The following is a 15010-nucleotide window of genomic DNA, read 5'->3' on the forward strand; positions in this document are numbered from 1 at the left end:
CCCTCAGGAAGACGGTGAAATAAAACCGTCTGGGTGTTTTGGAGCTGCACTGCAGCTTCACTCGATGACGTCAGGCTCGGGGGCTTCAAACTTTCCCACATTCATGTGTGTAACAGGCCGGCTCTCGTCATGAAGAGCTGCTACACACTGTTCCGCTCAGTCGTTGCTGCTGTGAATTAAGGATTCCCTGTTTCATTCCAGACTTCGTCAGATTTCTCCTCTTGTTGCAGCTTGTATTTAAGGTTAAATGGTGAAAGATGGCTGTAGGGATGTGTGTCGTGTGCAGGTGAAAAGAATAGAATAAAAAGATCATCATTTGCCTCCGCCAGCACTGCGATTGGCCGGTTTGTTAATGTTATAGCTTATTGAATGAGTTCGAGGAAACAGATGATACACGAAGGAAGAAGTGATTTAATTTCAGGTGACATCTGGATCATATTTTGGATCCAGAAGAAATGTCAGACTGTTGATTACATCTGAAAATTATTACTTTATTTAAAATAATGATAATCATTAAAAAAAATTTATTTAATAGTCTGATTGGCTTTGTACCAAGGCAGAAGAGATTACATTTTGATCTGGATCATTCTTCTGTATCCTAACTACTAAATCCATAAAGTACCAAGTTATTATATGTAAGTGTAAGTATATAAAACGATGGCGGCTGGAAGGAGAATATTGTCCTGCTTGCTATATAAGAAAATGTTACACGGGTGTAGCTGAACAAAAGACATGTTTTACATTCATTTTTCATGCTTGTGATTGGAACTGCAGCGTGCAACGTATCGCCGCAACACACAGCAATAGAGAAACTGCCGTATTTAATGAGACGGGCACACATCACCTGATTTAAAGTCCATTCCAACAGCTTTCCTCAGGGATTGTCAATAATAATAATATGAAATTACCATCACATTGCCATCACAAGGAGTTTGGCTTTGGTTTAGATAGGAGAAATCATGCATTACTAACTTGTAAAGCTGCAGAGAAGAATGGCCGACCCGTCTCCTCTAAGTACTCTCACTGTTAGTAAGTGATGAGATCTGCAGGCTGATGTCGGTTGCAGCTAAAAGCTGCGCAGCAGTGATCAGCAGTCACTGACGTCCTGCTGGTGCACCGATCACCAGTGACTGCTTCACTCAGAGCGACTGTCAACCGCCTCGTTTCTGCTTCAAGATCCAGTTATTGTGGTCGAGAAACTGCCTGAAATGATGGGAAACTAGCTCGGGGGGAAACTGTGTTTGTTGGCTGTGCTCTTCTATTTTATTTGAAATTAATATCAATATCAGCTGGAAGCAAACTTTTCTGCTGATCCAACAGGATAAAGCAATAAATGTTTACTCAGGTCTGACCGTCTGAGTGAAAAAGCGAAAAAATCCTGTGTGTGTGTGTGTGTGTGTGTGTGTGTGTGTGTGTGTGTGTGTGTGTGTGTGTGTGTGTGTGTGTGTGTGTGTGTGTGTGTGTGTGTGTGTCGGGTGAGCTACGAGATGGGATGAGACAAATGCTAATCTCACAATAGGAGCAACTGCATAAAAACTAATATAAACTGATGTCAGTGATCACAGTTAGTCAAGAGAGCTGCAAATGATCACATCTTCATCAGCTGTTGAAACTATAATGGAAGATTGTGTCGTTGGATATTTAGATTTATGCATGATCGGAGTTACTGTATTAGCAGGATGTAGTTCGTGCTTTTCACCAGAGGGGGCAGTGTTTCAGCCAGGGTAGAGTCTGGGGGTCAAAGGGTAATGAGTGCATCCTTTCAGATAATTTTTCACAGTGTTCACAGTTCTTCAATACTCTGAAGTACCTGACATCTAACAGGTGGTTCCAGCACCAGCTCAGGCAACAATACTGGATATTTATCCGTCTTCTAGTTGTCCAGCAGCAGGTTTTACGTTGAACTGGACTCCTGAGCATCGGCACATCGTCATGGTCTCGTCTCTATGGTTACACGTCATTTACATTTAACGTTCCCATTGATATTACGTGTTTTGTAGGTTAACGGAGCATTTTTAGAAACCCTCTTTCAAAGTACACCCCGATTAAAGTTAATGCACATCATTACAACTGACCCATACCAGTCATTTAAATCTTTAGTATACTGTATGCTTTAGTTCTGTGATACAATTAAATTCATTATTCAGTAGTTGACACTTAGAGTTGTGGAGGACTGAGTGGACCACTGGGGGTGGGCAATATGGCCTGAAAAAAAATCGATGATTTTTTTAAAGAAAAACTTGAGTTTCGATTAAATTTGAAAAAAAAAACATTTTTCTCAATGCACTCAAAAAACAGACAACAAATATATTGTCAAAAGTGCAACTTTATTGCTGTGATTGTCCTCAGCGTTAAAATGCATATGAACAATCCCAACATAAAAAGTAAACGAGGCTCAGTCATTCAACAAATTCAAGCTTTAACCAGGTTTAAGCCAAAGTGCAACAGCAGCTATGGAAACCCACAAGGAATGAACGGTAGAACGGAACACGAAAAATGCCACAAAAACTGTGGGGGGTGGGGGTGGGGGGGGGAACTTGAATTTGCAAATTAAAAATAGTTTTAGCTACAAATTTGCTAAATAGATTAAATAAATGTTTTGCCCATCCCTATGGGCCAGTAATGTGTCTCAGTCCTCTTCCAAAGTCTCAAAGCAGCTCAAACTAGAGACGAGCAAATCGTCAGGATTACTACTGATTTGTCCGACGGACATAGTTTCAGGCAGCGAGCCGTCCAGCCGTCATTTGGACGCTCAATTTTCGGAAAAGACGGACGAGATAATAGTGGACGTTTTGCTCAAAGCTTCAAAAATATGTTTATAATGACCATCACTACATGTCACCGTCTGATTTTGTCTGAAATCATCTTTTTTCACTGAAATATATCGAAGTTTCGTGTCGTGTACACAACTCGCAACTGACTTCCTGTTTAGTATTACGCCCAGTAACGAGCAACGTGATTGGTCAATTGATACCATGTGGTTTATACGTTTTGAAAGGCGGCCTCTGATTGGTTCGTAACTCTGTGAGTCATCCTGGTGCGTTCAAATGCTGAAGCAGAGAAGAGGAATTTCCTTTCCATAATGCTGAATAATTATATATATGAGGAATCCACACAGGTGGTATTAATTATATGGACCTATGATCTATTTTATTATTTACTTCCAAAATGAAATGAGAACAGGAAATGTATTACTCTTAAGAAGTGGGCCTGATGCACCTCGAATGGAAGCTCACCAGGGGCTCAAGTTCCTACTCGGAGCCTGTTGCCGTCGTGGATTACGAGGAAAACGTTCCAAAGTTGCAAACTTTGCTCACAGCCAGGGAACGGCAACGCAAATGTGAGCGTAACCTCGACCCTTCAATAGCCAGCGGTCACATTATCAGCCACGCTTGTCACTTTAAGGGCTCACAACCCTGCAGGTCGTTGGCCATTTGATAACTCAGTCATGTAATTCCCCGTGGTCACGGCTTCTTCATTTAGCATTCGGTTTGCAGCAGGAAATCCTAGAAGTCCGGCGCCGGCGACGTGTCGCTGGCTGATTTTCTCGCCTTCGTGCGCTTGAGCGGCTTTCAGCGCCACAACATTTTTACTTGTAATCTTTCTCCTCTTAAGTCAGTTTTAGTATAGTTAGCATTGCAATTCAAAGCATTTCTGCTGGAAAAAAAAAAAAAAAAAAAGATGCTTGATTGGCTTCTAATTAGTGCGAGCTTGGTTGTGATATTATAACTGCCAGTCAGGTACAAGCTGTCTCTGATGTTGACAGTGCACTTTTTAGCGAGATTAAGCAGAAATGAATGTTCTGCGCCACCACTTTAGGAGTAACGGGAAATTATACATGACATGCACCAATGGGGATCAATAACTGTGACTTAAATTGCAGTACAGGCATTTTTTTTTCTTCTTAACTCCATCTTCTTTTTTTGCTTCTGTCACAAAATGTCCTTGGAGCCGCCCTGAATACGTTACGTACATTTTCTTGGTTTGGCGTAGCTTTCTCACGTAGCGTCGTATCGATCGTTCTTTACCAGCGCAGTCCGTCACAGTCTCAGTTTAAACACCACTTATTCGCTTATTATCACGATTCCTCCTAAAGAATGATCTCCGAACCCCACACATCTCCCAATTATCCCAAATCACACGCAGACTGAATCTGACGTGCACCAGCGGCTGTAATTCATGCAGGGACGAGGATTTTTATTGATCCGCCTCTGAAAATAGTTCCAATGAAAGTTCTTTAAGGAACATTACGACAGTGACATTCTGTGAATCTGAGGATCTGTAACTGTATTAATAGGGCTTGTTACCAAGTAGAAGATCATTAACACATTTTAGTATTTTCTTCAATAAAGTCAGAAACGTCTAATGCAACATGACATGAGCAGTAATGCAGCGTGTGAATTTTTTATATTAATGCAGGTGATGTGATTCAATCAAGTCATGCAATGTGATGCCATATAGTTTGATATGATAAATTATTAATATAGAATGATATATTATGTGATATGATGCAGTTCGATGAGACATGTTGTGATTTTTTTGTGTGTGAAACTGACATGACATGACACAGTACAGGACATTGATATGATAAATACAAGATAATATGATATGACATAATGCGATATTATCCTATACAATATGACATCTAACACGGTACAATATGGTATGATATATTTTACAGTATATGATATTGTACGATATGAAATTATATACTATATACAATGTGGTGTAGTATTATGTAGTGTGATACGATGTGATATATTTGTGTTGACACTAATTTGCATGCTTTTACAAATCCCATTATTTATTTTGCAGACGTTGGTAATCAACCACTTATTGGTTAATGGTTTGTAAAAGTCTGATGAAAGTCTTGAAGAGCAAGAGTCAGAAAGTACTGCGCATTTATTTTTGGATGTTTTATTGAAATTTATCAACAAATCATATATTATATGATATGATATGATATGTATTTAGGTGTTTTATAAGATGTATAAAGCCACCAAGGTGACAGAGGTCAGAAACTTTGACTGCATTAGTTTTGGCCTTTTACTGTTTTAACAATCACATAATTGACCATCAGACATGATTTAGGAAGATCGATATAATACCTTCCATCATAACAATGTTATACGATATGATTGATAAGATCTGATATGTTGGAGGATAATACATTATAATACAGGATAGTTTGCTTTATTATTACAGGATTGTTTTTATTTGGGTTGTACCGCAGCATTAACAGATGTCATTCAGCATTTCTACAGACGGGCAAACGGGTCCCAGTATCCTCGGAAAGCTTTCCTCGTGGCTTCAAGATAACATGCTGCCTGATTTAAAGTAGCCTGTCACTTCTTATAGATAAGCTGATCCTGTTAAAGCCTTAAAATTATACTGTTTGACCAAAGATTGTGTTTCACTTCTGACAACTGCAGTCTGTGAAGTTAGCTCAAAGAGACTTTACTGTCTTACTGTAACAGTAAAAAAAAACATTTTTTTATTTTTTAATGCTACACAGACAGGAGGGCCTCCATTACTGCAGGCCTAAATTTCACTATCTGTTACTCCAGAAGGTCCAACAGAATCCCATTTGTGCCCACAGTTACAGTTCTCCAGTAAGAGGCTTTCCTTGTCTTACAGCTTGTTAGCACCAGGTACATAAAACAAATCAGGCGGTAATTTAATGACTCGTTTCTCTGGACAAAAAGCCCAAAAAGCCTCTGATATGAGTGGTGTGTTTTTTTATTTTATTTTATTTTCTCACCACAAGGCCTGACAGGATATTTTGCTCAGTGTGATGTAATGCGAACGCTTTCCAGGAGTTGTGTTTTCTGGTTTAGTGCGCGTACATAAAACACTTCTAATGATCGGTGCACTTCAACTCGGTGTTTACGTTGCTGGAGAAGCCATATGGCAACAACGTGACACCATGGAAATAATTACCACTGAGATTTCTAACAAAAAGAAGGGAAAAAAAAAAAAAAAACCTTTCAGCTCAATTTGTAGTGTGAATAATTACTTAAAAAAATCTGCTGATGTGATGATAGTAATTACGGGTGATGCTTCATGTGTGACTTGTTCGCAGCGTGGATGAATCAGATGAAGGATTTGGACGAGCTCATGCAGAGGCTGACAGAGGCAGGACCCCCAATATTAGAGGGATTCAACTGGGTTTTATTTTAGCCTTATTTGCAACTTCAAGACCAGAATTGGTATAAAAAAGGATTAAAGTTGTGTTGTATATTTCATTAAAATCTAAATCATGCTTGATATTGAATTCAAAGCGTCTAACTACCATCCATCGTTTCTAATTGTCTCTGGAGCTTAAAATCTCTGTGTGGAGTTTGCATGTTCTCCCCGTGCGTAGGTTTCTTCCAGGAACTCCAATTTTGACTCTAGTATGTGCAAATTTATGCATTTGCGTGGTCACTTCATTTTTCTATCTGACTGGATTCTCTCAGAGCCGATCCGATCGTTTACATGAGCAACGATCAACGTGATCAGATTGACGTGCAGGTTTATTTGCACCAAGAACCTCACCGGACCCTTTCAGTGGATTGATCCCATAACGGTGGGACGTCGGCCGCTTGCAACATGCATTATTGTAGTAGGAGCAGTATTGAAGATGGATTTGTTCAGTCCACAATCTGCTATCTTCTCTTGGATTAGGTTAAACATGTCAATCAGATGTTTTCACTTGTGTCTCAGTCATCCATCAGTTGGTGAATCACCGCACGGTGACGTTTATATGAACAGTGTCTGATCATTAACAGAGTTACAGCAGCTCCTCTGAGCCATCCGAATCAGGAAGGTCCAGTCTAATCTTATAGAAGTAAATGACACAATTTTGTTGGTATTTAATCAGATCCATGTGACTCTTGGATGTCTCTCTGCCGGTCTGTCCAGGGTTTGTCCCCGCCTTCACCAATAGCCCACTGGACCCCCTCCCTCGTTGATGCTATGTTGGATGAAAGATTAAAGATGGATTATAGAGAATATTCAGCAGTCTGGTCTTCCCATGTGGATCAATTATATAGTAACCTCACTGCATTTGCTGGCAGTGCCAGTAAAGAAAATTGAAAAATAAAAATCGACTTGTCCATTCATATGTTCCTCTCACTTCTTGGCTGGCAGCATTCTGTATCCGGCTAAAATGTGCAAATTCTACCTGCTTTAGATGCAGAACAGTAGTTGTGACATTTTGGCTGAAATGTTGCAGGAACTGTCTCCGGTGAAATTTCATTATCAGGGAGTTTTGCACCCCCCAACATTTGTGAGTCATGAAATCCAGTGACTTTCGGTGCGTTTCATGACAATTGAGGCGAAAGCTGATTTTTTTTTCCCACAGTCAGATTTACATATATATGAACCCAGCTGCCCGCTTGACTGATTGTAATTCCTATCTCATGTCAGAGTTCTCAGTAAGGTACATATTTGACCAAAGAACAAAGTTCAATTTGTGGCGGCTCGGAGAAACAGACGTGGCTTTGCACACTTTTAATTGCCTTTACAATTCCACTGTGGACATTCGTAATGTCTCTTCTTGTATTTTAAATTTACCGACATAGTTATATTTTTTTTAATTATACCTACGATCAATCCCATAACCCTGTTATAGGTGCCCCTTTTGCCCCATCCCAATCCGATAGACCTGATCATCTTTTGTTTTTTCTGGTTCTTGATTGTTTTGTTTGCTATTTTTGTTTATGAAAGCTGCTATGTATGTGTGTGTATATATATATATATATATATATGAAGCATAAAATAGAGCTGAGGTTCATCCTTGAGATATTTCTGCAGCTTCATTGGAGTCCACCTGTGGTAAACTTGAGTTGATTGGTTGATTCAGTGTCATTGTTAAATTAGTTTGAAAATGATTGGATTCTGAGGCCACGATTACAGGTACCCAGGTTTTTACAAAAACTGATATTTCCCCCTCTACACTTACAAAAAATCTTCATTGACCAGGACCTGCATATACACCGGGTTCAGAGCTGCTATGAGCATGCCAGACCTGTAGGGGGCAGTGTAACAAGACACGTGAAGCCACGATAGCCAATCAGAATCCTCTTTAGATGCAAACGGAGACACAGAGTTTTTCTGAATCTTCACTGTGGCTGGAGTTTTCAGGAATCATCGTTTGCGGCGACTCGTAGCTGGTTTATGTGTAAATGCAAGAATAGCTGAGAAATATCACTGTTTTGTAAATACCCGAGTACATGGAAACCTGGCCTGGAGCTCAGGCTGGTATATAGTAATATTTGTAATGATTTGGTAGTTTTGTGATAGTAGGTGAGGCTCTGCCTCGTCTGGCCGCTGCTCCCTGATCAACGCCCCGCAGACAGGCAGCCTGTCCAGTGAACAGGAAACGTTCCTCCTGCAGGATCAAGACAGAGGACCTGAGAGTCGGCGGGCTGGCGGGGGAACCTGAAGGCTGAGCTGTGCGCTCTCTGGGGCGCTGACATATTTCTATACCCAGATGCCAACAGGCGGACGAGCTAAACCCCGACTGTGACTCAAAGCGCCCAGCTTTTATTACGAAATCCGTCATCCTCAAAGGGAGAGGAAAGGCAGTAGCTGATGCAAGCAGTTTGGGAGGTGATAAGGGAGGGGGGAGGGGGGGGAATTTGGAGTTTCATATCCTCTTTATGGTGTCTCATCAGACACACATCACGGTCTCTGCCTGAGCTCAAACTGCCCTACTGACCTGCGATAGAGGCACTGTCGGTCTTTGAAAGCCTTTGTAGATGCAGAGATGTTAAACTGGAGATTACTGTAGCAAGCAGAGCGCAGGGACCTCCTCACTCAGCAGTTAATGTTGGCAAAGTGAAGATAAAGCAACGAGCGCGACGACTCAGAACAAAACGTCTCCTAAGGATGTGTTGCATCACTTAAGATGGCCTAGTTTAGATGTTTTTGCATCAGAGTGGAGCAAAGAAACAGGCTGCTCGGTCTAAGAAAATTACAACAAGTCAGACGAAGGTGAAATTACTGAAAGTCGCAGATTTTTTATTTTTTTTCATCCTGCTGCAGTGTAATTAGGCTGCACACACATTAAGGGTCTGGGCTCATATTTTATGTTTATGTGTCTGCGCTTGGATCCAGGCTGCATATGCAAGAGCAAATCATGCACAAGGATTAATCTCCTTTTGCAATTTCCTCCGGTGTAATCCACATTAAACAACATTGATTGGAATTAATAGGGAAATAACAGCCACTGTTTATCTTTTTCTATTTTCAATCTCTGGATTTGCCATTTTATTTAACTTCCTGCCCCAGCCAACATGCAATAATAGTAGAGGTAAAAATTATTGATATACTTTTGGGAATTGTTTATCCATTCTCCAAAACACTGTCGTGTGGATTTTTTGTGTGATTAAGATATTGCTTGATTGGCAACTGGCCTCGCTCCATTTCCTGTATTAGTGACTTGTTCTCTGGAGGAAATTAATGCGGAAAAGTGACAACACTGCCACCACGAGGTGAAACAGGGCATTTATTTCGATTTTCTTTCATTTGCACAAATCACTTCTCTCATAGTATGGCAATGTTTTATGGTATTTGAAATCGTAGCCACTATCTTTCATTTGATCAACAAATGTTTAGAACTATACCGCCGTAACATCTGGAGAGCCTCCTCTGTATAATTTAGTTATCTCTTGGTAACAAAATCCAAATGTTCTGATATTCTTCACCTACGTACCATTTTCACGTAAATGTGCTTTAATTGAATATTACTACATTGTGAGTTTTTCACTTTTACCATCTACGTCACTTTGGTTTCTGTAGTTGTTTTAAAGTACTATACAAATAAAGTTGAGTTGAGTAAAGTTTAACATAAATTTGCTTTTCTTTTTTTGTGTGACATTCTTTCGTTTTTGTTTTTGTTTGAGATTCTTAATTTTTTTTTCCAATCAATACACATGTGAAACTGTGGAAACAGTTCTCTTCAATTAAGGCTACCATTTAAAAAACAATAATAATATATACTTTTTACACCAAAACACGTCACTCAAGTGAAGTGATTATATGCCGGTGTATTTCTGATACAACCTGAATGTGATTTTCTTGAACTTTGGTTATTTCCCACCGTTTAAAAACTGTAATCTGCTGGAGCAGATCCACAGGGGATGGAATTTCAAGCCATGTACATAAATAGAATATAAAACTCTTAGCCAGCTAATACAGTGAAAGGGCAGATGTATAAATAAGTAAACTCATTGTGTTGATCAGCAAAACTGTAGCCTGACATTTTCATTGTGTTAAATCTCTAATTAATGGGACAGAAAATCTTAGTGGAAGTCCTTTTTGCAAATGAGTAATGAAAATAAGAATAAATAAAGGCTTGACCTTGCAGAAGAGACAGCGGCAACATGGCTGGAAGTGAAATATAAACTATAGAGGACGGATCAGAACCATCGCCACACATTCAAACATCTATAATCTTATTTAAGAGAAACGTCAGAGAACAAGAGCACGAGCTAGAAATGTCCTTCAAAGAGGCAACTTTGGTATTTTTCAGACTCTGTTTGAGCGCTGAAGCTAAATCAGCACTTCTACTTCACAATGGTTCACAAGTGTCTCGTCTCCTACTTAAGCAATTTCCTCCCTCTGTGTACGTAACAAAGTGTATGTGTTATCATGGGTAAATGTTGGCAGCAGGGCTCTGCGATGAATCAATGTGCTGACACAGAAATCTGCAGCAGGTTAAGTGTTTGTACTCGCAGGCTTCAGTCTGTCGCTTTGTCACTTCAAGAGTGACGGGCAGGTGCAGTGAAACAACAACACAGAGACGCCAAATGTGCTTCTGTCCCGAGCGCCGGGAAACCGACGACATCCTTCTGTGGGATTGGTTTAATTTCTGACAGTATTTCTGAACAGATGTGCTAGTTGTGAAGCAATAATGTGCTTGTCAGTTAAACTGGACAAGGAATCTGTAGGAATAAGGTTCAGTGCATTTCAGGTGATCTTTCACCTAATTAGAGTGTTTTTTTTTAACTGCTTTTCCTGATGTGTTGACACTGACCTATTGACTCTGTGAATCTCTTATTCAACATATCTGTGGCACAAAGCCAATCAGGTCCGGCTCTGATTGCTTTTTGCAGAATTTATTGTATTACGTCCTAGAGGGCTGGCAAGACCTGGAGGACAGATGCAGATGTGTGTGTCACACTGGTGTAATCTGAGTATTACATTAAGTGACGGTAGAAGTGCCAACATTGAGGTACACTCAGTTATTGGGATAAAACAGGCACTTTCTAAGAAAGCCACATGATACATTGCAATTTTATCGGTATTGCGATAACATTTGCAATATACAGAATACAATTCTGAATGCTTTAGTACGCTGTGCATGTCGAGCTCTACTGCTCTAAATCGGGTGGAAAACTCATAGTTATTCATTATTCGTTATCTGTGTTTTTATTTATCGCAAGTCATGTGACAGTGACGCATTTTTGCATATTGCAAGTTGAACTAATTTCGTGCAGCCTGATTTTCAAATGCAATGTAGGTAACTGAAGGTAAAAGATTTCTTTCCAGTTTGAGGAAGTAGTTGCTAAAGAAAAGACACTGATTCAAATGACATTTATTTTTTTCTTTCCTGTAATTATGACTAAAGACTAAATATAAATAAGATTAAAACCGTGCCTAATATTTGAATAATTGTATTATTTATGTATTTTCTGATCATTTATTTTATATTGTTATTATTGTAGATGGCTCATCAATAAACATTGTTTACAAACTCTACAAGTCTATGTTAAAGTCTAAAAATAAATATAAAATAAGTCTATTCTCAGTTAATTACTCATGAAATAGCAAAAGGCCAGGGAAGTTATTCAACTCACTCCTTTTTGAATATACGTATGTATTTTTATATGTTTAAGGCAGGCATATAGATATAATTATGGCAGAGAACTACTATAATTAATATTTGCGTGTGTGTGTGTGTGTGTGTGTGTGTGTGTGTGTGTGTGTGTGTGTGTGTGTGTGTGTGTGTGTGTGTGTGTGTGTGTGTGTGTGTGTGTAAGAGAGACACACACTAGCTTCCTATCCTTAAAATGAATTCATGTGTACAAATAGGATATAAAATATAGAAATGATTCCTTATAAAAACTGATCATATTTATATAAATTATGTTGGAGTGTGTAAAGAAAGTACTATATCAGCTGCGGTCGGTCAGTCCATAGATGATGATGAAAATCGACCTGAGCGGGTAAAGCTGCATCGGGCTCATGTTGGGTCAACGATTCTGCCCCACCGGACGGAGCCAAGCCCTTTAGCCCCTTTAGCTTTAACGGTGATCCGGGCGCCAGTGGAGGGAGGGCAGGATTGTGAGCGATGTGACGTCGCCTGTTGAAACCGCTCAAAGCCGCGTGTCGGCTAAGAAGACCAAGAGACGTTTCAAACCCGACCAAAGAGCAGCCTAACGCTGCAAGAGAGGGAGGCAGGAAGGCTGGTACAAAAGACAGAGTGTTTTGCAGAAGAAGAAAAAAATGGTGCAAGGGAGTATAAAGGACTCGCTGTTGCATCACCTGTTTCCACGGTTCGGCCCTTTTGCCATGGCAACGGAATGCCGGTTGGGTCGTGGATGTGGGCGAAGAAACAAGCCTAAAGGAAGAACGAATGTGTGTTTAGTCTATTAGAGCTGCAAGGCGAGGACAGGCTCAGTATCACAGCTCTGAAAGTGTTACATCATTGAAGAGGAATCCTCCCCCCTCCCTCCACATGGCTCGCTTGCTGAGCACGGTTCACTCTTTCAGCTGTTTCTCTGTTGATTGTGTAAATGGAGGAAGCGAGGAATGGCTTAGTAATTGGGTCTCCTTTGTGATATGTCAAGGACCATCCCTCATTGCCAAGACGTCGTAATATAAATGTTAGGTTTTAGTGCGGGCCCTCTCGTAAATCCCTCAAATCTGCTTGCCAATTCCCCACTCTGGGCCCGTCAAGGAGTAACCCGTCTTCCTGTGTTTGTCCTCTTCCTTCTCTCCCACGGCAGGAACGACAGAGCGGGTCTGTCTGATACAGGGTACGGTCGAAGCGCTCAATGGCGTCCACAACTTCATTGCGGAGAAAGTCCGCGAGATGCCCCAGAGCGCCCAGAAACCTGAGCCAGTCAGCATACTGCAGCCGCAGACCACAGTTAACCCCGACCGCGTCAAACAGGTGAGCGTCTGCGGGGTCGCGAGGGTGTCTGGTGGGAGCAGTTGACTTCCAGGACACCTTGTTTATCAGTTGCCATTCTCACTTGTTCTGTGGGGCATGACCCAGTCTGGTCGGGTCAGGAAAATGTGAGGGTATATGGTTATTTTTACCTCCAGTCTTTCATAGTGAGACAGAGCAGTGCGGCAGCTGCAGCCTAAACCCTGGGGATTAACAAATCGCTGAGTAAAGCAGGGGCTGGTATACAGTACTGTGACTCAGTGAGACATAGCCTTCTTTCTGTTCACTATTTATACTGTTAAGTTTTACTTATTGCTGCTTTCTTTGCTACCACGGTTCTTCTTTTTTCCACGCAGGCCAAACTGATCGTGCCCAATAGCACAGCAGGGCTGATCATTGGGAAAGGTGGAGCCACAGTCAAAGCGGTGATGGAGCAGTCAGGCGCTTGGGTGCAGCTCTCCCAGAAGCCCGAGGGAATCAACCTGCAGGAGCGAGTGGTGACCATTAGCGGGGAGCCCGAGCAGAATCGTAAGGCCGTGGAAATCATAGTGCAGAAGATCCAGGAGGATCCTCAGAGCAGCAGCTGCCTCAATATAAGCTACTCCAACGTCTCTGGCCCAGTGGCCAACTCCAACCCCACCGGCTCCCCCTACGCCAACACGGCTGAGGTGTTGCCCAACGCGGCCGCCGCCGCCGCCACGGCCTCCAGCCTTCTGGGTCAGGCCGGATTGACGGGGATGGGTGCCTTCCCCGCCGCCATGTCTAGTTTCTCCGGCAATGACCTGCTGGCCATCACCTCAGCCCTCAACACGCTGGCCAGCTACGGCTACAACACAAATACCCTGGGCCTGGGCCTGAACCCCGCGGCCGCTTCGGGGGTCCTCGCCGCCGTTGCAGCCAGCGCTAACCCCGCCGCTGCTGCTGCGGCTAACCTGCTAGCCTCCTACGCAAGTGACGCCTCCGGCAGTGCCGGTCACCCCGCGGCGGGCCTCGGCGGCTTCTCCCTGGGGTCTCTAGCAGCCGCCACCGGCGCTTCCAACGGTTACCTAAATGCTTCATCCCCACTGATGGCCTCATCCCTATTGGCGACCGAGAAGCTGGCAGATGGGGCCAAGGACGTGGTTGAGATCGCTGTTCCCGAGAATCTAGTGGGCGCCATCTTGGGGAAAGGAGGGAAAACGCTGGTAGAGTACCAGGAGCTGACAGGAGCCCGCATCCAGATCTCCAAAAAAGGAGAGTTCATTCCTGGTACTCGGAACCGTAAAGTTACCATAACAGGGTCGCCGGCCGCTACGCAAGCAGCACAGTATCTGATCAGCCAGCGGATCACCTACGAGCAGGGCGTGCGAGCTACCAACCCACAAAAGGTGGGCTAATCGGGGAAAAAAGAAGAGGAAAGAAGGAAAGGATGAAGACAGAGATAGATGGGAACCGAGAGTCGGGATGAATAGAAAAAAAAAAGAAAAAAGAAAAGAAACGTCCAAATATCTGTTAAATATTTCAGTATCAAATGAGAGAATCACAAAGGAGGAGGTGGGGGAGACAACCAAGATAAGTGTGTGTGATATGTGAATGTGTTTTTAGGGACTGAAGTCCTGATGTTTTTTAAAAGTTTGTGTCGAGTCCTTTTGATGAAGGTGATCAGAGTAAAGCTGAACTGGTCCACTGCCAAGCTGCAGATTTAAGGGTGAGGCCACTGGCGTTCACCCTCCTCCAAAACCTCATAGCTCCTGTTATTATTTTATTTTTCTTCTTCTTAATTTTTCTTGTTTTGGTTTCGGTTTTTTTGTTGGTTTTAACTTGAGTTGCGTATACGTCGGCTCCCGGTGAGCTGAGCGTGTCAGATGA

The 15010-nt window shown here is 42.1% G+C and overlaps 1 protein-coding gene across 1 annotated transcript in view; it reads left to right on the forward strand.

Moving 5' to 3' along the window:
- Window positions 1-14613, forward strand: part of LOC308121665 (RNA-binding protein Nova-1-like) — a 34264-nt gene extending 19651 nt beyond the window's left edge. The window contains exons 3-4 of the mRNA XM_080483050.1: window positions 12999-13165; window positions 13519-14613. Of these exons, the coding sequence (XP_080339176.1) occupies window positions 12999-13165; window positions 13519-14538 (1187 nt within the window). The 3' untranslated portion in view covers window positions 14539-14613. The remainder of the gene's footprint in view (window positions 1-12998; window positions 13166-13518) is intronic.
- The last annotated feature ends 397 nt before the right edge of the window (window positions 14614-15010 follow it).

This window comes from Lipophrys pholis (genome assembly GCF_963383615.2).
Source record: "Lipophrys pholis genome assembly, chromosome: 16".
NCBI classification, from domain to species: Eukaryota; Metazoa; Chordata; class Actinopteri; order Blenniiformes; family Blenniidae; genus Lipophrys; species Lipophrys pholis.